Source organism: Mytilus trossulus, chromosome 12 (assembly GCF_036588685.1).
Source record: "Mytilus trossulus isolate FHL-02 chromosome 12, PNRI_Mtr1.1.1.hap1, whole genome shotgun sequence".
NCBI lineage: Eukaryota > Metazoa > Mollusca > Bivalvia > Mytilida > Mytilidae > Mytilus > Mytilus trossulus.
In genome coordinates, this window is record NC_086384.1 from 28845181 (window position 1) to 28866748 (window position 21568).

General features: G+C 31.8%; 1 protein-coding gene across 1 annotated transcript in view; it reads left to right on the forward strand.

Annotated features, from left to right (window-relative positions):
• The first annotated feature begins 9542 nt into the window (after nucleotides 1-9542).
• Nucleotides 9543-21568, forward strand: part of LOC134693741 (uncharacterized) — a 180100-nt gene continuing 168074 nt past the window's right edge. The window contains exons 1-3 of the mRNA XM_063554642.1: nucleotides 9543-9794; nucleotides 19722-19809; nucleotides 20141-20174. Of these exons, the coding sequence (XP_063410712.1) occupies nucleotides 9630-9794; nucleotides 19722-19809; nucleotides 20141-20174 (287 nt within the window). The 5' untranslated portion in view covers nucleotides 9543-9629. The remainder of the gene's footprint in view (nucleotides 9795-19721; nucleotides 19810-20140; nucleotides 20175-21568) is intronic.

Here is a 21568-nt window from a genome sequence, read left to right on the forward strand (position 1 = left end):
AGAAGGATATGAGACAGCAACCCAAAAGTTACCTAGACAGCAGCATAAAGTCATCAACAATAGATACGATACCTGTAAAATTATTCTAGTCTGCGGAGTTCTGCGTTTTATATTTGCTAAATTCGTATTGTTTATTGATGACAGATTTGTTATTCTATATCATTAGAATAGTTTATGTTATAAGTTGTCCCATATATATATATATATATACATAAGTACGTCTGAGTCAGTGACAACCCTACAACAGATGTATCCATCGGATCGCCATCAATGATGGTGATACATGGCTGTGTACATAATGTATATACAACTCGTCTAAACATCAACCCAACAATGTTAGATCTGTAAATTTGCTTTCGCAAATTTTTGGTTCTTCCCTCGCCGGGATTCGAACCCATGCTACTGTGATATCGTGACACCAAATCGCCTGCACTGCAGCCGTCCCGCTAGACCACACGACCACCTGGGCTCAGAGCGTCCCGCTAGACCACACGACCACCTGGGCTCTCTGAGTCGTGTGGTCTAGCGGGACGCTCTGAGCCCAGGTGGTCGTGTGGTCTAGCGGGACGGCTGCAGTGCAGGCGATTTGGTGTCACGATATCACAGTAGCATGGGTTCGAATCCCGGCGAGGGAAGAACCAAAAATTTGCGAAAGCAAATTTACAGATCTAACATTGTTGGGTTGATGTTTAGACGAGTTGTATATATATATATATATATATATATATATGATCATAAACACCTTGCTAAAGTTCCAATATTTGTTCGGGTGTAAGGGATGTATAACTTGGGTGCACAACCACATGTGTTTGATTTATGTTATGATGTTAAATTTTATTTAAGCATTCATTTTGTCAGACATTGCACGAGGTCAAGATTTCTCTGACTGTTATTGACGTCTTTACACTAAAATACATTGAACGTTGGGTGTGTTCTGATTGATATTTTGTATGCTTGATTTTTGGGGGGTTGTTATCGGCTTTGAACTATGAGTTTTTGTGAGTACTCTGAGATGTGTGCTTTTTTGTTGTAGAAATGTATAGATATCCTGCCACGTCCGGTCTGTTATTCTGTTAGATATTTGTTGTAGAAATGTATTATAGATATCCTGCCACGTCCGGTCTGTGATTCTGTTAGATATTTGTTCTGCATTGTCACGATCTAATGAGTTAAACCCGACTATTTGGCATATTTGTTTTGTACTTTTACACTACTGTCACAGGTTAGGGGCGATTAATTGTATGGAAAGCCAACGGGGTCAAAATTCTTACTTCGTAACTTGTCAATTGTAACTTGTAACTGTGTGATTTGTCAATTTGTATATTGCTGTTTTGTAACTTGTCGATTTGTTAAATGTCGATTTGTATATTGTCTATTTGTATATTGATGTTTTGTAACTTGTCGATTCGTTAATTGTCAATTTGTATATTGCTGTTTTGTAACTTGTTGATTTGTTAAATGTCGATTTGTATATTGTCTATTTGTATATTAATGTTTTGTAACTTGGCTTGTCGATTCGTAAATTGTCAATTTGTATATTGTTGTTTTGTAACTTGTTGATTTGTTAAATGTCGATTTGTATATTTTCTATTTGTATATTAATGTTTTGTAACTTGTCGATTCGTAAATTGTCAATTTGTTTATTGATGTTTTGTGACTTGTCGATTCGTTAAATGTCAATGTGTGAAATGTTGTATTATGCTAACAATCATTATGACGACAGATGGCGCTCGGTTTCTTCTACGGTGTATAAGCCTCCTGTAAGTAGGAGCACCGGCATATGGAATACATACCAATGTAATTTAAATCAATTATGTAAAGCACATTTATATAGAAGAAAACAAATAGATAAATACATTGTTTGTTTTATATAGCATGTTTATCAGGGTCTCGCATTTATTTAGAGTTTACTGTACTGGTCACCAAACCTGGGATGGGATCCTGTATTTAGATATCATAGATGTGTCGCTGGAACGGGCTTCCTTATCAACTTCGAAAATTTATTACTGTCACTTGGCAGGAAATATAAACTTAATATTTAACCGGGTCAAAATAAGACTAAATACATGAAATATAAGACGGTGCTGGAAAATTTATACTGATAGTGTCCTGGGCCGCAAATTTTGAACTAAATGTATCATGAATGGGAGAAATGGTTTGACACTCATTATTCCTTAATATTATAATCTCAATATAAAAATTTCATAAAAGAATGCAATTCTCTAAATGTGTTTTAATACAAGTTGCAAATAGACGAACACTCTTTATTTGGCTCCTGAGTAATGAAGATAAAAGATGTCACAGTTTATTATATCATATTTGAACTTTGAAAGAAAAACTGATTTTTTTTTTTTTTTAAATGAGTTACTTAATTAATGTATACTATATATTAAAACTGTATTGAATATGCACTATTTTGTAATAAAATCTAAAGGAACCAGACAACTAAACGAGGACCTAAATTGGACTACCAATATTTCCAAAAATGCAACGTGGTCAAGAAGTCAAAATTAACACTAGGATTCCTGATAAGTAAGTTTTTCAGTGCTATAGAGCCAGACAATTAAAAAAAAGCTCGTCCAAAAAAGGACAATCAATTGCTGCCAAGTGCCCGATTGAACAATTATCAGTCAAGAAACGTATTGAAAAAAATTGCATATCAAGAACTTCAAAAAGTGTTTTTGAGATCTCAACGAGCAAAATACCACAATATTCCAACTTATTTTTCGTAAAAACAGTATTCGAGTGGAACCACATTGACGAAACTGTAGTGCGCAAACTGCGAGCATTGACAGTCGTTCAGAAACTGCTCTCGTGCATCGTCAATCTATCGTCTGTCTATCGTTTTATTAAAGCCGTTTTTTTTTTTATCCACAACGTTTTCCTACAGAAACAGATTCAAATCTAGAATGATCATGGTACTCAGTAGATCGAAATATATTTGGAGGTTTTCCCTCTGGATAGTTTGTTAATGACCATGATCGTAAAACTATGAAACTGTTTATTTTTTACTACATGCGTCACCTACTTAAAATTGACAATGGAAATGGGAAATGTGTCAAAGGGACAACAACCCGACCTGGGATCATGGTTGACTGCTGAACAGAAGAGCCAGGCGGAATACAGCATGGTTTGTCAATTGAGTTAGGATTATATTGTTACGAATTCATTGCAAATTATTTTTTATTTTACATGACATGCACATTTAAAATCTTTTAGCTTTATTGATTAACCACGTGAATCATTTCGGTTAATTAACGATCCGATCAACAAAATATAAGATTTGGTAAGGTTGCCGGGTATAAGGAGGTGTGTCACCGGGTGGGGATCATATCGGGAATACTAGGCGTCAATAAGCAGCTGTTGCGATCAAGGGACTCGTGAATATTTTGATCTTTTTGGTTGTAAATTTTTATAGAACGGGAATCTGGTAGCGGCAATTTTTAAGCTTCTTGACCAGAAAAAAATCAGTAGGCATGTGTATCAATATATATATGTCAGCCCTTTCCCCTCCTGTCAGAATAAAATGAACCGATAATAGCATTTTAGGATTAATACATGTAGATACGTTTATTACTAGAACCTGGGTTTTCCAGCAATGATTTAGACTTTTATAGCCGACTATTTGGTATTATGTTTTCTCATTGTTGAAGGCCGTATGTTGCCTATACTTGCTTACATCGACTTTATTTGAAATTCGCATTGGTGGATAGTTGTCTCATTGTCAATCATACGGTTTATTACCACATCTCCTTATTGTATTTACCTGAATAATCCAGTCGTTATATTCCACGGACCAACGACTATTTCAATTACCTCGCAATTAGGAGAGATCGATTACGTCAAGGGACTTGACTAGTCGGGATGTATTTTTATAGTTTCCGTTCTCGAACGAAAGTCCACGTTAGTAAATAAAATAAAACTGGGGGCCTGTAAATTTGCTGTAATTGATTGATTAAAATTACTTAGGTATATATATTCCATATGGAGGTGCTCCTACTTTCAGGAGGCTTATACACCGAAGAAGAAACCGAGCGCCATCTGTCGTCATAATGATCGTTAGCATAATACAACGATGACATTTCACACATTGACAAATCACGCATTGACATTTAACGAATCGACAAGTTACAAAACATCAATATACAAATTGACAATTTACGGATCGACAGGTTTCAAAACATCAATACACAAATTGACAATTTACAAATCGGCAATTTTGAGTATGTATACAAGTTGACAATTTACAAATCGACAAGAATTACCAAGTTAGAAAACAGCAATATACAAATTGACAAATGACACAATTACAAGTTATAAATTGACAAGTTACGAAGTAAGAATTATGGCTTTCCATATAATTGGTGCCTTCAACTAAGTTTGAGACCCTCTCAACAAAAACGAGCAATCAAGATTTTTTAAAAGTAAGTGGGAAAGTACGAAATCGGTACATACATGTATATACGAAAAAAAAAGTAACATGATCTCTAAGGAGTTCTCACACTGACCGACTATAAGTTACTAATCATCACAATAAACACCTTCATGTATAGAGATTAATATATTGTATTGTTATATGTGTACCAGACAGGATTTAAATTTCTTTATAGTGGACTTTCCATTGGTTATCATTATCTTATAGACAATACCTTTTGTATTTGTGTGTCAAATAAATTATTCGGTAGATTATCTGTTTGATAGATTATTAAAATATTATGTAAGTATTTAGAAATTGGTTGATTAAAAGATTTCTTTCCCAGGTCTCTATATTAATTGTGATTATGTAAATAAAACATGTATTGTGAAACTGAGACTATAAGGACGAATATTTTCCCTACATATTACAAGCATTAAAAAGACAAAAAGATAAAAAAAATACTAGTGAAAATTTTAAAATGACCTTTTATATTAGTTTCAGATATTTAGCAGTTTAATAATTATTTTCCTGTTATTTTTTTATACATAAAACTAGATAGGCATCCACTCTAAGATTTGGGTAACCATAGAATAAGTTCAATTTGACAATGAGTAAACTGAAGTTTTTATCAAAAGTATTGTCTTAAATAAGTATGAAGCTTTTAGGTTGGTAAAAAAATAGTTTTAGTTCCGTACTATTATGTTTTTTTTTAAACAATACAGAAATATACACAAAAATAATTAAGTGTGACTATTGTAATGGCAAAAAACGAAATTTGGGAGTAACTGGTTTTCAAGTAACCGTGATAAGCCGTGGATAAATGACGAATGTAAAGAGTTATACCGGACTTACAAACGAGCATTACCACAGTTTAATGTATGTAGAAGTGAGGAAAATAGACTTTACTGAAATATTTCAAAACAAAGGTTTAAGCGTCTAGAAAATACTTTAAAAAGACGTTGCAAAACCCAGAGAGGAGATATGTTTAGTTCGATGAGAAGAACCAACCCAAAATACTTTTACAGAAAATTTAGAAGAAAAAGAAAAACACTTAATAGTAATTTAACACATTTCAAGAACTTTGTATCGAAAGACAATATTATAGATGGTCAAGTTAATGGTGAAAACCACGATTTGGTTTATTCAGAATTAGATCGCCCATTTACAGAACAAGAAATAGACATATGTGTGAAGAAACTAAAACGTGAAAAAGCACCAGAATATGACAATATTTAAATGAATTTATTAAAGAATGTAAAACTGTCCTCTTGTCGTTACTATGCAAGCTTTTTAATGTTATATTATGTACAGGATGGTTCCCAGAAGTATGGGTTACTAGCGTATTAGTACCACTATTCAAGAAGGCTCGATAAATGATACGGGTAACTATAGAGGAATATCACTGGTTGCTCACGTTGGAAAATTATTCACATCGGTGATACATACTAGATTGAGGAAATGGTGTAAAGAAAACAGTATTTTGACAGATGCGCAATTCGGTTTCATTCCAGGATAGGGTACAAGGGACGCAATCTTTGCTCTTCATTCTGTAATAGCTAAATCTTTACGCAAAGAAAAACGGTTATATTGTTGCTTTGTTGATTATGTTAAAGCTTTTGATAGCGTTTCACATCTTATTTTATGGCAAAAAATGCTAAAGTGTGGAATAACTGGTAATCTATTGTGTTTAATTAAGTCTATGTATTCTAAATTGAAAACATGTGTTAAGTTAGACGGTCAGTTTTCATAATTTTTTAGTAGTAACGCAGGATTGATGCAAGGGAAGTCATTATCTCCTTTTTTATATTCGCTCTATGTAAATGGTATAGAAAAAGAATTAATCAAACAGAGTATTGAGCCATATGAAGTCAGAATGTTAAATTTATATTTTCTTATGTACGCAGACGAAACAGTTCTTTTAAGTGAAAGTGATACTGTGAATGAGTGTTCAAAACAGTATGGGTTACGTATAAATCTAAATAAGACAAAAATTGTAATTTTTCGTAATAGAGGTAAAATAAAAGATAACGGAAAATGGTATTTGAATGGTAAAGTAGTAGAAGTATGTAATGAATTTGTTTACCTGGGTTTATTGTTTAATTATAACGGTATATTTTCTGTAACACAAAAGACATTAACTGAACAGGGTAGAAAAGCTACTTTCAGCTTACTTAGCAAAACATATCATGATTTTTTTAAAATAGAAACTTTATCTTTATTTGATACTTATGTTACAAGTATAATGAATTATGCCAGTAAAGTCTGGGGCTTTCATAAAGCCGAAGATATAGAAAAATTGCATTTGTATTATATGAAAAGAATTTTAAAAGTTAGAAAAGGAACATGGTATATTTTGAGTTAGACAGAGTGCCCTTGTATGTAAATAGATATGCGAAAATGGTAACCTACTGGTTGAGATTGTTAGACACAGAGAGCATAATTTAAAACATGTATATAAAGATATGTACGAATAAAGTTGTGTGAAGCCAAATGACAAGCTAAATTGGTCTTATAAAGTACGAGATATATTATGTAAATATGATTTTAGCGATGTTTGGTTTTCACAGGGAGTTAGAAACAGTCAATAATTTATGAGTGAATTTAATCAAAGAGTAATAGAAAATTATATATCTGAAAGTTTATCATATTTTGAAAATTCGCCGAAATGTACTTTGTATCAGTATTTACACGATGGCCACACTATGCAATTTTACCTTAGTCGTTTATTAAACAGTTTGTATAGATCTTATATTACTAGATATAGAATTAATGCTCATGCACTATGTATAGAAACAGGTAGATACTATAGTATAGCCAGGAATGAACGTTTGTGTAGTATGTGTAATAAAAATGCTATTGAAGATGAGTATCATTTTATTTTAGAATGTGATAAATATAACGACATCAGATGTTAATATATAAAGAGTTATTACTATGAGAGACCATCTACTTTTAAATTAGTACAACTGTTATCTGAAAGAAATGTCAAAGAGATAAACAACGTTTGAAAATATTTATTTTCTGCAGAAAAAGCACGTAATCATTCGTAATGGTTACTTATTCAAATATTTATTTTTAGTTTAATATGTCTATATGTCATACTCCGCTTAATTCTTTCATTGATTTGTATAATTTGTGTATAAATGTTATATTATGCTGTATATTATCTATTATAGGATATTTATATTGTGTAAGTTAAATAAGCTGTATTTGCTTACGGAAATAAAGTATTATTATGCTGCAAACATTTGTAAACGTAAACATAAATTACAATTGAAGATTTCTTCACACAGAAAAGGCAATAGTTTGAGTCAATGACGATCACTTTTTTACACATTCAAAGCGAAGGTAAAGCAGCAAGATGTTTTGTCATTCTTAACTTCTTAACTTTTCAGAGAAAGAGACCTTCTGAGTTAGACTTATCCACACATGGAGCAGTATCTGCTCACCCGTCTATTGTCTATCACCCCAGTTTTGTTGGGTATTTTGTTGATCAGTTTTTAGTTTTCTATATTGTGTTTTGTGTACAGATGTTTGTCTGTTAGTCTTGTTTTATCCACGGCATTGTCAGTTTATTTTTTAATTGTGAGTTTTGAATGTCCTTTCAGTACTATCACCTCTCATTGTCATTAATTAAACTAACGTAACTTAATTGAAAACACCTTGGAATGGAAAGTCAAATTCGAAATTTCGATACATAAAGGTCGTATGACTGTATTCCACAGTATTAGTTTCACGCACCACATCAAAACTTTAAAGTTGTCACAACAACATACTGAAACTTCAATAAAGAGTTTTTAAAACTTTCTTTGAATACGATTTCATAATTTTACATATTTCCATAAAACTAACATGCTGTTCAGAACTATACGAATTACTGTTGTAGATATTCTGATACAAAATTGCTTATTTAACATGCTTTCCCCAAATTTTAAATCAAAGAACATCGCTACACGAAACAAATTAATTTGTATCAGAAAGACAATACATAGCAAATACGTCCAACAGGAATGTGGTTAGGTCTATATGATGGCCGTTTATACATTTTGGGGATAAACACTCAAATAGATAGAAAGTAAGCAAGTAAATTGTTTATTATAGTGACATGTGTTAGTCAGCATAAATATATAAATTTGTACATAATATAATTACATATATAATACACCCGGCTTAATGGACCAATAAGTCACCTTTTACTTTTAGTTCAATATGAATGTTCTTATATTATACGTGTCAATTGCCAATTTAAATTTTAATACAGATAAATAAAGATTAAGAATTAACGAATATATACCAAAATTTGACAAATTGCGATTTTAGTTTTTAACTATTTCAAGGCGTTTCTTATTTGGTGACCTGTTTATTTAGATAGGTCAAATGTTTTTTGGAAAACACACTTTTTTGTACTGCATATAAATTCATCGTTGATACCAGAATTGAAATTTTGTAGTTGCGCCAGATGCTTGCTTCGTCTACAAAAGACTCATCAGTGACGATCGAAGCAAAAAAAAAGTAAAACAGCCTTATAAATTAATTCTGAATAACTTAGTGGTTTAAAAAATTCTCAACCTTTATCACAATTCTCAGTTTTCGCTGTTTCCTGTTGATTCAGTTCAAGACTAAAATACAACAATATATTTCATAACATTTTTCTCTATTTTGATTACCTAAATAAGGGTTTAAGTCTGTTTTATAATGCAAAATGACCTTCATCAATGCATGACTTTCCCAATTACAATAAATTAATGTTGTTTTTTCTTCTTCTATACTTTCATTAATTACCTGAATAAATAGATTAAAAAATGTTTTAAGTCTGTTTTATAATGCAAAATTGCCTTCATAGATGAATGACTTTCTAATTACTAAAAATCCATGCTTTTAATAGGATTTTAATTTCACTTTCAAGGTAACGGTAAAAACTACTTATCAAAACACAATTTGCCTGTTGGTGAAAAACATCAATAGTTATGGATTAAATGTAGGTACGGTTAAATTATCTTATGAATTGCTATACCTATATCCCAATAAAAGAAAACAAACGTATGCATGACTTGATTTAACGAAGTTAAAAGGCTATATAATAAAGTCACGCCAATGATTTTCTGAAACCGGGTTTTAACCCGTAAGGAACAAGACGTGAAAACATTTTGTCTAAAAAAAAGGTACTTTAAAAAAAATTTAAACTTAAAATATCTGGGTCCAACAGCAGAAGATGGACCACCTTTGGTCCTTGTATGGAACAGTTTGTGTAATATTGTGGTGCTTTATTCCATCTGAAGCCAAGTTCATCCGATTTAAGCCTGGATATGAATATGAATATAAGTTTGAATCAAATGCAGAACTAACAGATTATGGAAATTTTAACATTAAAGCAAAAGTAAGTAAACTTAATCATATGTTAAATATTTGTTTACCATGTTTCAGGATGCAATATGGGTCTGTTATAATTGCAGTCACTGTATTTTTTTCGTACAATACATACAGACAATACCATAGTGGTATTCACTGGCTGTTTCTGTATTGGCTCTGTTATAGATTCGATGTTAGCGGTATTGGATCCAAGACTCGAAGAGTAAAATATAATGGTATTTTCTACATCTACATCTACATGGGTAATCCGTAAAGAGTCGGTTGACTCATCACACGAATGTATTAAAATTAAAGTTGTGTCATCCAAAATGTGCTCTTTTAAAATTTTATGAGTGTAGTACCCTTAGGTTTATGGAAAAACAATGCTAATATTTTATCAGGGATAACCCATGAAGCTCTAAAGCTAGTTTCCATTATTTCAGATTTACGTTTATGTCTGTTTGAAAACTGAATTGATACATGACGCAAAACTGTCCATAACATGTTTTATATCTATTGCTATGAATTGTTGATTTTAATTTAACCTAATGAGCCAAGTTAACCATGCAGTCATCCAAATACGTTATTAAATCCTGTTTGGTTTTAATAGCCCAAATTGGGATAGACATTCAATTTGCAATAACATCATTAGCAGCAACTCATCTCTTGGTTAGTAGATATAGGAAGATGTGGTGTGAGTGCCAATGAGACAACTCTCCATCCAAATAACAATTTAAAAATTACACCATTATAGGTTAAAGTACGGCCTTCAACACGGTGACTGTATTAGAAACTAACTAAGTTGTGTGTTTTGTCCTCATTTTCTACGGTATCAATCATTTATAATCAAGAAGACTCATCAAAGATACCAGGAATAAAAGTTTACTTACGACAGACGCTCATCAGTGACACTCATTAAAATTTTTTTGAAAGGCCAAATTAAGTACGAAGTTAAAGAGCATTGAGGACCAAATATCCCTAAAAGTTTTGCCAAATACAGCTAATGTAATATATTCCTGAGGTAGAAAAGCTTAATTATTTCCAAAGAAGAGATATCTGTGCAAGTTGTTGCCTCTAATCTTACCATTTCATATATTTCCGCATGATAAGCTCTCTATGCTGTTAGTTTATTGCGACTCTCAACGTTTATTCCCCCATGCAAACCCCGACAAAAGTTCATATTGAAACGTTAATAAGCAATGGTATAGTTTATGGTTCTATTGGTGGAAATATATATGTACACTCTTTATTCCGTTAAAGACTAACACTGTATTATTTCTTCAAGTTGGAATGTAACATACTATTTTTACCATTTGGAACTTCTATTGCATGATAACTCAAGGGATATCGGAGACGAATATCATGACTTGTAAAGATGTGCATATAGAGAAAAACATTTTTACGGAAATATTGGTGTAAAAAAATCCCAAATCTCACGAATTTAATGGTTTGTTTAATTCTGACAAATGAATATTATCCCTTTAGAAAAATTATGTAAGTTTAAAAAAAAATATACTAGTGAATGTTAGTCCGCCGTTCACTAAAGTGCATATTTAAATATTTCAGTTTGTAATGGACTTCTTGTTTGCAGTGAAGTCACATTTATATACAGCTTTGAACTACATATTTATTAGACACCATTAAATCTGTCAAACTTTCGTGGAATTTAAAAGTTCGATATGTTTTTCTATTCTCTTTAGATCTCTTTTCGTCACTATATCTACTTAGGAATTCTAGTATGTATACAGTGATATAAGGGCCCACTTTGCCTTGAAACAAAACAAAAACTTTTTTCATTTATGATTTTAAACTTGATGGTACATCTCTTGAAATTGTAGATAGCTATACATATCTTGGTCTTTTGCTTAATTATAATGGGTCATTTGTTTGTGCAAAGAAAAAGCTTGTAGAACAGTTGCAAAAAGCACTTTTTTGCTGTTTATACAAAGATTAGAAATTTACATTTACCTATTGACCTACAACTGAAATTGTTTGATTATCTTGTCGAACCTATTTTATTGTATGGATCAGAAATATGGGGATTTGAAAAAAATTACTGGTATAATTGAAAAAGTTCATCTACAATTTTGCAAGAGAATTTTAAATGTGAGATCAAGTACTCCAAATTTTATGGTATATGGAGAATTAGGAAGGTTTCCACTTGAAATTAAAGTAAAATTAAGAATGTTATCGTTTTGGAGCAGAATGGCTAAAAATGAAAACAAACTTAGTAGTTATATGTATAAGCTTATTTTCAAATTACATGCTGATGGTATTTGTGAATTTAAATGGGTGTCATTTGTCAAATCTATATTTGACAACTCAGGATTAGGTTATATGTTTTTCAACCAATACATTGACTATTCAATTATCAAACCCGTAATTACACAGATTCTTCAAGATCAGTTTCTTCAAAAGTGGTCCAGTAATATCGATAACTCGTCTCGTGGCGAATATTATAAATTTTAATCTGAATTTGGTCTGGAAATTTATCTATTACGTCTTCCAGAGGATAAAAGAATCTGAATTTCAAAATTGAGAACATGTAACCTAAAAATTCCTATGGAAACTGGCAGGTGGTACAACATCGCTAGAACAGATCGCATATGTACCTTATGTAATGAATCATGTATTGGTGATGAATACCATTATTTATATGTATGTAATAATAGTACTATTACTGAATTTCGGAAGAAATATATACCGAAATACTATACAGCATACCCATCTGTACTGAAAATGCAAAATATGCTGTCATTGTGTCACTGTCAGTCATTGTATAATCTAGCTATATTTATCAAGAAGCTATCTACCTTCATTTAGAAAGATGCATGTATCTTACAAGTTTTATTATCTTAGAAATTACTCTTTTGTTGATAGTTACCTGTCTATTCTGTCATTTGTTGTATTTGATTTGTAATTTGTCCTCATGTAACACATATTTTGTATCTGAGTGTAAATAAAGAATTGAAATTGAATTATCCTGACATTACATAAGAGGAATAAATCCATTACTTTTTGATTTGTTAGAGTTTACTGCTAGAGGCAAAATAAACAAAACTTTATATAGGGGCATTGTGAGCTTGCTCACTAATGGTTTTTAATGCGAATATGGCACTTTGAAAATGCTAAGTTTTATAGACAAAGATTATAGATCAGTTTACAAAGATTTGTAATTTAAACTTGAGTAAACAAATTCTTGGATTATATAAAGAAAGAAAAAAAACACACTTTCTCCTTGATATTATGAAAAAAAAATCAGAGAAATGCTGAATTAGCTTTTAACAATCGTATCTTAAAATAAATTGGGTGACCGAACAGTGTACTATACGTGTTAAACAATTTCGTGAAAATGTCGTCACTTCACCGATTTCTGATTTTTTTGTATCATCTCTATTGAAATCTTTTCATCGGAATAATCATAAAAAAATAACTATTATCAATTTACACCAAACAATGCATAAGGCTGATTTGAAACAATACGCCGTGGGGATCATTATCTCTATGATAAATAGAAACAATGTGACCTGTCAAATTAAAAGTTCTTTGTCGTATACAAATTGCGGAATATTATGTAACATGCGTTTCGTCAATTAATTTTTTTAAACGTTATTTAGTAAAACTTCATTACCTTTCAATTCACCTGAATTGAGAAATTTCATCGTGTCAATGAATGTGTAATTTGAAGAACATGTTTCAAAACGTGTATTCGGTTTCCTAATTAATTTGAATATAAAAGAAAAGACGCCACCATGAAATGGTAAAAATGTTTCCATTTGCGAAATCCAAAAACAAGAATCGCCAGTGACCTGTCCGAATCGCTATACATATACGGGATACTGAACTACTGTTAAAACATCCATTTTTTTTTTTTAACTGTACCGATAATAGATGTATTTTCTTCTTTTTTTTTTATGAGAGGGGCACGGAGAAGGAAATGAGGGAAAACGGGTTGATCCAAATTGATTTAGAAATTATTTTCAAGATATTCCTTTCATAAGATGGCTAAGGGTTTCTAGGCATATACATTTGAGCACGTTGTCAGTGTTGTTGACGAACGAACAGGAGCGTAGGAGGTAAATAAACACTTTTCAGAATTAATATCCAAACAATCCACTTCATCTAAATTTTCTACTTGTGAATCCATGATAATCGGTTATATTTCTTTCAAATTTGATGCAACATGACAATAGATACAATTGCTAAAAGACTATAAAAGTCACGCGTTTCTCAGACTGTTTATTGCGTCTCTATACTAAATCCGTTGGATGTATTTTGATTGATAATTTAGCCCTATCTATTACATGTGGTTGTTATTGGCTTTGAAATAACTTTATATAACTGCGAGTTCTTTAAGATCGGTACTAAGCACCTTTTTTCTATATGTTTGTTATTTTTGGTTTTGTTTTGTGCTTCATTTCAAACTGATGAGTCAGGGAGTTTCTGTATGTTTGTTAATTTTTGTTTGTTTTATGCTTCGTTTCAAACTGATGAGTCGGGCAGTTTCTATGCGTTATTGTTCTTATATTATGAACCACCTCGGTGTTCTCGTGGTTGTGTGTTCGCCTCGAGTGTCGGGATGTAGGAGTATGCGCAAATACTGGGCAGCTCGGAGTATGAATAATGTATCCGGGAAGGTGACATGTCTTCCTGCGAATTGTTAAAATTGTTAAGTAACTTGTGAACTAGCACGATAAAATTTCGGCTCAGCGTGTCGATCTAGTACAAAGCTGTGTTGTATTTCACAATACATTAACATGTTCTTGTCCAGTATATGCATGTTCATTTGCCGCTGGACGGTAAGCAGCCATTATTATCATCGTCATCATCTATGTTGTGCTGTTTCAGCACGGTCCTAGATTAGCGGAAGGGTTGAGCCATCACACACACATGTTTAACTCCGCCACTTTCTGTACGTGCCTGTCGAAATGCAGGAGCCTGTAATTAAGTTGTTGTCGTTAGTTTCTGTCTTTTACATATGGTTGTCGTTTTTTATATTTTATAAAACAGGCTGTTGTTTTCTTATTTTTGAATTGTTTTACAATTTGTCGTGCCTTTATAGTCTTTATAGGTATCGGTATTGCTCGTTGTTAAAGGTCGAACAGTGATCTATATTCTTGTAGTTTCCGCCTTCACGTCATTTTGGACGATGTTGGATAATTGTCTAGCTAAAAGGCTAAATTATTTGAATATTAAAAAAATTAATCGCGAAAACCATTTAAACTATTGTTGTTGTTTTTTTGTTTTTTTGTTTTTTTTGTTTTTTATGTAAAACTGTTTTGACGGTATTATTTCAAACATTAATGGGTAAACCGGACATGAGTACAGATGATTTATAGCAATTTAAATACATATTTTTAATAAGAAAAGGATTGCCTCTAGAGCCATTTCATGTAAACGTATTTCTGGTGGTATTAGCCTGTGTGCATGCAGTCATGGTGTCATTTCCTGACCGTTCTAACAGAAATTCATATTTGTATTTTTTTATCAAATATGTTGCATGTAAAAATAATTTGTTCGTTCTTAGTTTTGGGCTAATTAGCTTACACCAATATTCGTATGGTGAGAGCCAACATCTAACTCTAGCTCTAACTGAAGTGAAGGTGTGTGTATTTGTCCATATGGCAGCCGCTGTATGTCCACTTACATTCTGTAGCTTATATAAAGTTCATGACAGTGATACTGATCTTTAAAAAATAAGGAATTTTTCACAATTATTTTGTCATAAACATCTCCAAGTTTACAGTCAATATGGAAGGTTACCGTGGACACCATGTAGTTTGCTGTGTCGATCTTTAATTGTTCACGGTCTAATAGTTGTAAAGTGATGTAAAGATATTAAAAATCACCCGAAAAAAGATGCATCTTAAAAAATAATAATGCCGTTTTGGTCCATCGCATCTGGAATTTCCGATCTATAATTATTTTTGAATTTGAACACATGCACCGAGTGATCAATGTCTTGAACCGAATATGTTATTCCATGACTGTGTAAAAAATAATTTATTTATTAGAAGTCGTTGACTCGAAAACTTATATCTACGTAACGCAATAAACTGATTAACATTTTAATTTCCATTTATTGAGCCTCTAACCAATGAACCATATTATGATTTTACTTACATATTTATTCAATATCTTTTTAGTGTATAGGTTTGGTTTTTCCTTCGTCATTCCCATTTAATCTATTGAAACGCATCCTACGTTTATTCAGATATTGCTTTTTTAGTTCGTGTGTACCCTAATTAAATGATGTATTTTAAAAGCATTTATATTACGCATATAAATCAAAAATATATAGTGTCATTTGAAATACAAATCACAACAAGAAAGTTTTAAATTGTTCTTTTTACGTTAAAATGTTCCGTCTATTCAGCCGTGGATATTGTTAAAAAGATGTTAACACATGACTAATTCATGTAATGGAAGAATAAATAAATATTTAATAGCATTTAGAGATACTATAGTAAGCAATTTAAGAGGATAGGAAGATCACGTAAAATAGTTGTCAATGCCATAAAAACAAATTTGATCTAATGGCTTTGCTCATTGTTGAAGGCCGTACGGTGATCTAGGCCAAATGGTGATGTATAGTTGTTAATGTCTGTGTCATTTTGGTCTCTTGTGGACAGTTGTCCCACTGGCAATTATACCACATCTTTTTTGTTTATAAATCTGATTTAGTCCTAGGTGGTGTGTGTAAACAAATACTAGTAGTTGAAACTAATTAACCTCATAACTATAGTTTCTTCAACGAAGAATAGCGTCAAGGATACAAGAAAAAGATAAAAGTGAAAATATATAAAGAATTAAAATAAAGGGTTGAATATCTTTTAATGAAAATCCAATTACATCTGTAACATTGGCTGCTTAGAGATGAGATACGCTGTTCCTACAACCCCTATGATTTAAAACAGAATCTTCGAAATTTCCTCCTCAAAACGGCAAAATAGAATGTTAACAAACACTTACCGCTATAAAAACTAATTCAGTATATATTTTCCTTTATGTTCTTATAGCTCTTGGTCATATGCTTAGTAATATCTAGTATATTTGAGGATTAAAACAACAAAGCTATGTGAAAAAACCGGATGTCCAACGTTACATTTTTGAACAACTGTTTTATCTCTTATGTATACTGATCCTATTTCTTATTCTCTGATCTTCCCGAAACTTGGCAGAAGCAACGAAGTGTGTCAGTTCGTGGTTAAATTTAAACCGTTCTTTTGTCGAATTTCGTTTGACTCGGTGGCTGCATATTAAGCTGGAATAAGAAAAATGTCCAATGACGTTTTTCGTTGACTAAACGGTTGAAAGGTAGTTTTATGAGTAAAAAAAGCTAAAAATGTCTAAAAAATGTGAGATAATTGTAACATCTACCGAAAGAACATACATTTGCCTCATTGTTCGTGAGTTCAAAATTTGTAGATTCTATAAAACCATCTCTACACAGTCGTTTTTCAAGCGGTAGCCATTTTGTCCAAGTTGATATTTCATTTGTCCAAGCAATAAATGCGGGTTTTTTACCTGATATTTCAATAAGTAATTTATATTTTACCAAAACAAAAGTTTGATACACGAAAAGAACATAAAATCTAGATTCTTTTTTTAATAACTGCATGTTTGTGTCTTACAGAAATAAAATGTTACGAAACATTACAAAACGGTAGCCATTTTGTCCTAACGTCGAAAAATCCAAACAACGATTTTTTTTCGACGTTACATGTGCAAAATTTGTTCCATTGTATATTCCTGATGCTTTTAACGAATTGCGTAGTAAAATTAAAAAAAAAATTGCTGGTTGTCGAAAAAAGAAACACGGTGCATGTTGTGCATGAAACGGAGGTAAATGAAAGACTTATCGGAAACAGCGACAAAATCAGTTTCATTGAATTGATGCAACCCCGTATTATTCGGAGAAGATTCGTACATTTTAAAAGCAAGCAACTTCAAATGCCTGGGAAAATAATTTTCAAGATCGGGTTATAATAACTTTATTTAATGGTTGTATTTCGACAAGTTATGTTCCAAACTTATTTTAAATACAATTCAATTCAAGTTAATCAAGGGTTAATATGTTTTTATTAACTTGCAGAGTGTCGGATATATTTGTATTAGGGTTGAATCAAGATATGAAAAATTTACAACGACAGATGATATGCACCATTCAATTTTAGCAGCCTGCGATTAAAGTTTTGTTATTATTCATTTATTGAAAACCGTATACCTCTGTCCCCTTTTTCCTTCCTTCAAGTTCATTACTTACGGCAATACAACATTTTAAGAAACATGGAATAACCGTTTCACAAATGATTTCGGATATGTTCCTTACGTCGTAACTATACTATCCCCTTCCCTTTCATGAATTTGACCTACCGAATTAGACTATTTGCCGGATTTGTAATTACATAAGCAACACGACGGGTGCCGCATGTGGAGCAGGATCTGCTTACCCTTCCGGAGCACCTGAGATCACCCCTAGTTTTTGGTGGGGTTCGTGTTGTTTATTCTTTAGTTTTCTATGTTGTGTCATGTGTACTATTGTTTTTCTGTTTGTCTTTTTCATTTTTAGCCATGGCGTTGTCAGTTTGTTTTAGATTCATGAGTTTGACTGTCTCTTTGGTATCTTTCGTCCCTCTTTTAAGGGGAATTAAGGGTAAAAATTATTTAATCGATTTCCACAACTTGAGGTAAAGAAATTCATGGTAAATAGACATCACAAAATTAAGAGAGACAGATTTATAATCAACCAACTACATAAAAAAGGAAATGAAACTTGCAAATTGAATACATGTACGACAAAAGTTTTAGAAAACTATCTTTGACGTCGTGGTGGTGTAACGTCGTGTTGTAGGAACATCGTGCGCAACGTTGTCAGACGACATGTGAAAGATATCGATAGAAAACGAGCTATAGGGAATACCAACACCAGACTTATAGGTAAAATGTCTTCCTGCATGTTAATTGTCAAGTGCCTTGCGAATAAATCGTTAAAATCCGACTCAGTAGTTCACTTTAGCACATTAAAACTGAGACATACTTTATTCATAACAAAAATCTTATTCCCATATTCAAAGAATGGTTCATTTTCATACTACTTTACAGTAACATGTTCTCGTCCAACTATGCGTGTAATATTTGCCACTTGACTTTTCCAAAAATAATCATTGTCATTATTTTTAACCTCAGAATGGGTTTGCAACTTTATTAGCAGAGACATATCTCTTATATTAGTACTTAAAACGATGATTTGAATTGGAAAACGGTAAAAATTATCAAATTAAGTAAGCATAATCTGATACTACTATAAGAAGGGGCTCCCATAACGCATATGTTTATATAGTAGTCTCAGGTATATATTTTTTCTATAGTTTTGTGTTTTGTTTAATTTTCTATAATGTTGCCTGTCTTTCTTTCTTTATGATTTCTGACTGGAGTTCAAACTAAGTTTTTTTTTATATTCTTACTGTCTACAAATAACGTAATAAATGTCAGTCACAAAACAAGTGACCGGAGTCGCTACGTATTAAAACGTATAGTTTAAAAGTCACTTTTATATATAAAGCAAATGATCGAGTATTAGCCAAACCATTATCATTTACAATTCTCTCAGTTAAAAGATTGAAACAGAGATATATATTTATCTAAACATACGCATATAGTATTACATTGTTTCTGAATAAAGAATATAATTTGAGCTGAGATTATATATACCGGTATATATAAGAAAAAGTTAAGTAAAGTACGTATGCTGGTAACATATAAGAAAATTATTAAAAGAAAATAACGGTTTCAATTGATCACTTTTACTAGTACTTTCACTGCTTTCACAAATCTTCAGGTAATGTGACTTGTATATAAAACAATTGTTTTTTGAATATATTGTGTATATATATATATATATAGTAGTCTCAGGATTTGACATGTTTTATCATTTGTTTTCTGTTACTTACAGATTAGTTTCACTAATATAGATGAAAAGTATGGCTACCAGGAAGTTCTGTTACGAATTTATTCGTTTACCTTTTATGCAAAAGATCCAGGTAAGATATTGTTAGCTAGGCCTTTCCTTCATCTTGAATAAAAAAAAACCAAACAAACTCAAACATAGACACAAAAACGCACAACCCGCAATTAAAAATATATAAAAAAAGATGAAATACAGAGAAAAATACACCCTTGATAAAACCATTTGTTTTACTTTCCGGTAATGTTTTCAACATAAGTTACAATTGTGGTACTGCCCTGCATTTTATTCATAAATCATTATTGCTTTCTTTTCGAAAATCTAGATTGCTTACTTGTTCAATGATTAAAAAACTTACTAAACCCTTGCTACATGCACTAATCTATAAACCTATATCCTTTTTTCAGATACGCCTGGACATGATATGGACCTGAGTAAATGGTGAGTTATTTAAGTACAGATAATAACTAGTATAAAAGTCCCAGCACTGATACAGAGAGAAAATTTAAAGATAAAAATCCAATATTAATTGTATTAGTGGAAGCTCTTTGCGTCCCCTAAACGGTATCTGATCCTTGAAAAGATGTTATCCTTAAATTTAAAACAAAAATCGTTGGTAAAATAGATTAAGATAAGATTATACTTATAACAATTTGTTCTAATTTCGAAATCAAAAATCCAAAATCAAAGTTGGGAACTGGACATCCCCCTTTTTTTGGGACGATCAATGAATTTGAATGGGGACATATGTTTGGACCCCCCCCCATTTATCATGGGTTGAGAACCTCCTTTTTAAAATGGCTGGATCCGCCCCTGATGATTACCGTTTCATCCATTACCGTCTTAAACATTAAAAGTTAAACTAGATACTTAAATGAACCACACTACTTATTTTTAGTGTGTGGTACAGGTTTTCATTGAGCAACACAGTTAAGGATGTTTGCTGCTCAGTTTCAAAATAAATAACTTTTCATAAAACTTTATATATTTATAGGAAATGAATTGAGGAATCAAAAAAGCCAAAAACATATAGGGGTCAATGTGCTTGTTTTCGAGATATTAGCCATTGGAATTTTTGGCGGGAAAATGTTCTCTCTTGATATTTCATGGCTTTATCATTGACCAGTTAGAGTTCTCAAAAACTAATAAAAAATAAATAAAAGTTTATGAGACTTTTACAAATGACTTGTCATTATACATGTAAAAGATTTATAAAAAGAAATTCAAAAATGGGGGTTCATGGGGATTTTTTTTAAAGGCATTTAAATGGATAAAACCAGAGGATTTCGAAAATCTGACAAAAATTCCAAAACATGACAAGCAGACATCCTTAAACAGAATCATAAGGGAAAACAGATAACTCTTTGTCGAACACACTGCCTAACATCAGAAGTCCAAAAAGGCATTAATAGACTAGTAATGGAGTCCAATGGACTTCTGCTACCATCCACACTGATATGTGTCCACACTTGTCATAGAGTGACACGCTTTGATTCGTTTTGCAAAAAAAGTTCATAATTTAGATTAGCATCATAAACAAAAGATGAGGCAGTTTCAAATTTGTTTCATGTACAAGTTCTTCTGCAGAAGCACAACACAATAGAGATCAGCCGATTTTTTTTTTCTGTAATATATCTTCCTCACACATAATTTGTACTTTTATATTTGTGCATTACCATGGACATTATTTGTAATCAATGAAGTACACCAAATCATGATGTACGATGCATGTATGAAAACTATGATTATTTACCCCACCCTTTATTGCCGATTGAAACCAAACAGATTTACAAAGAAAAATCTGTTTTTCAATCATGGAATAGTTTCTGATCAGT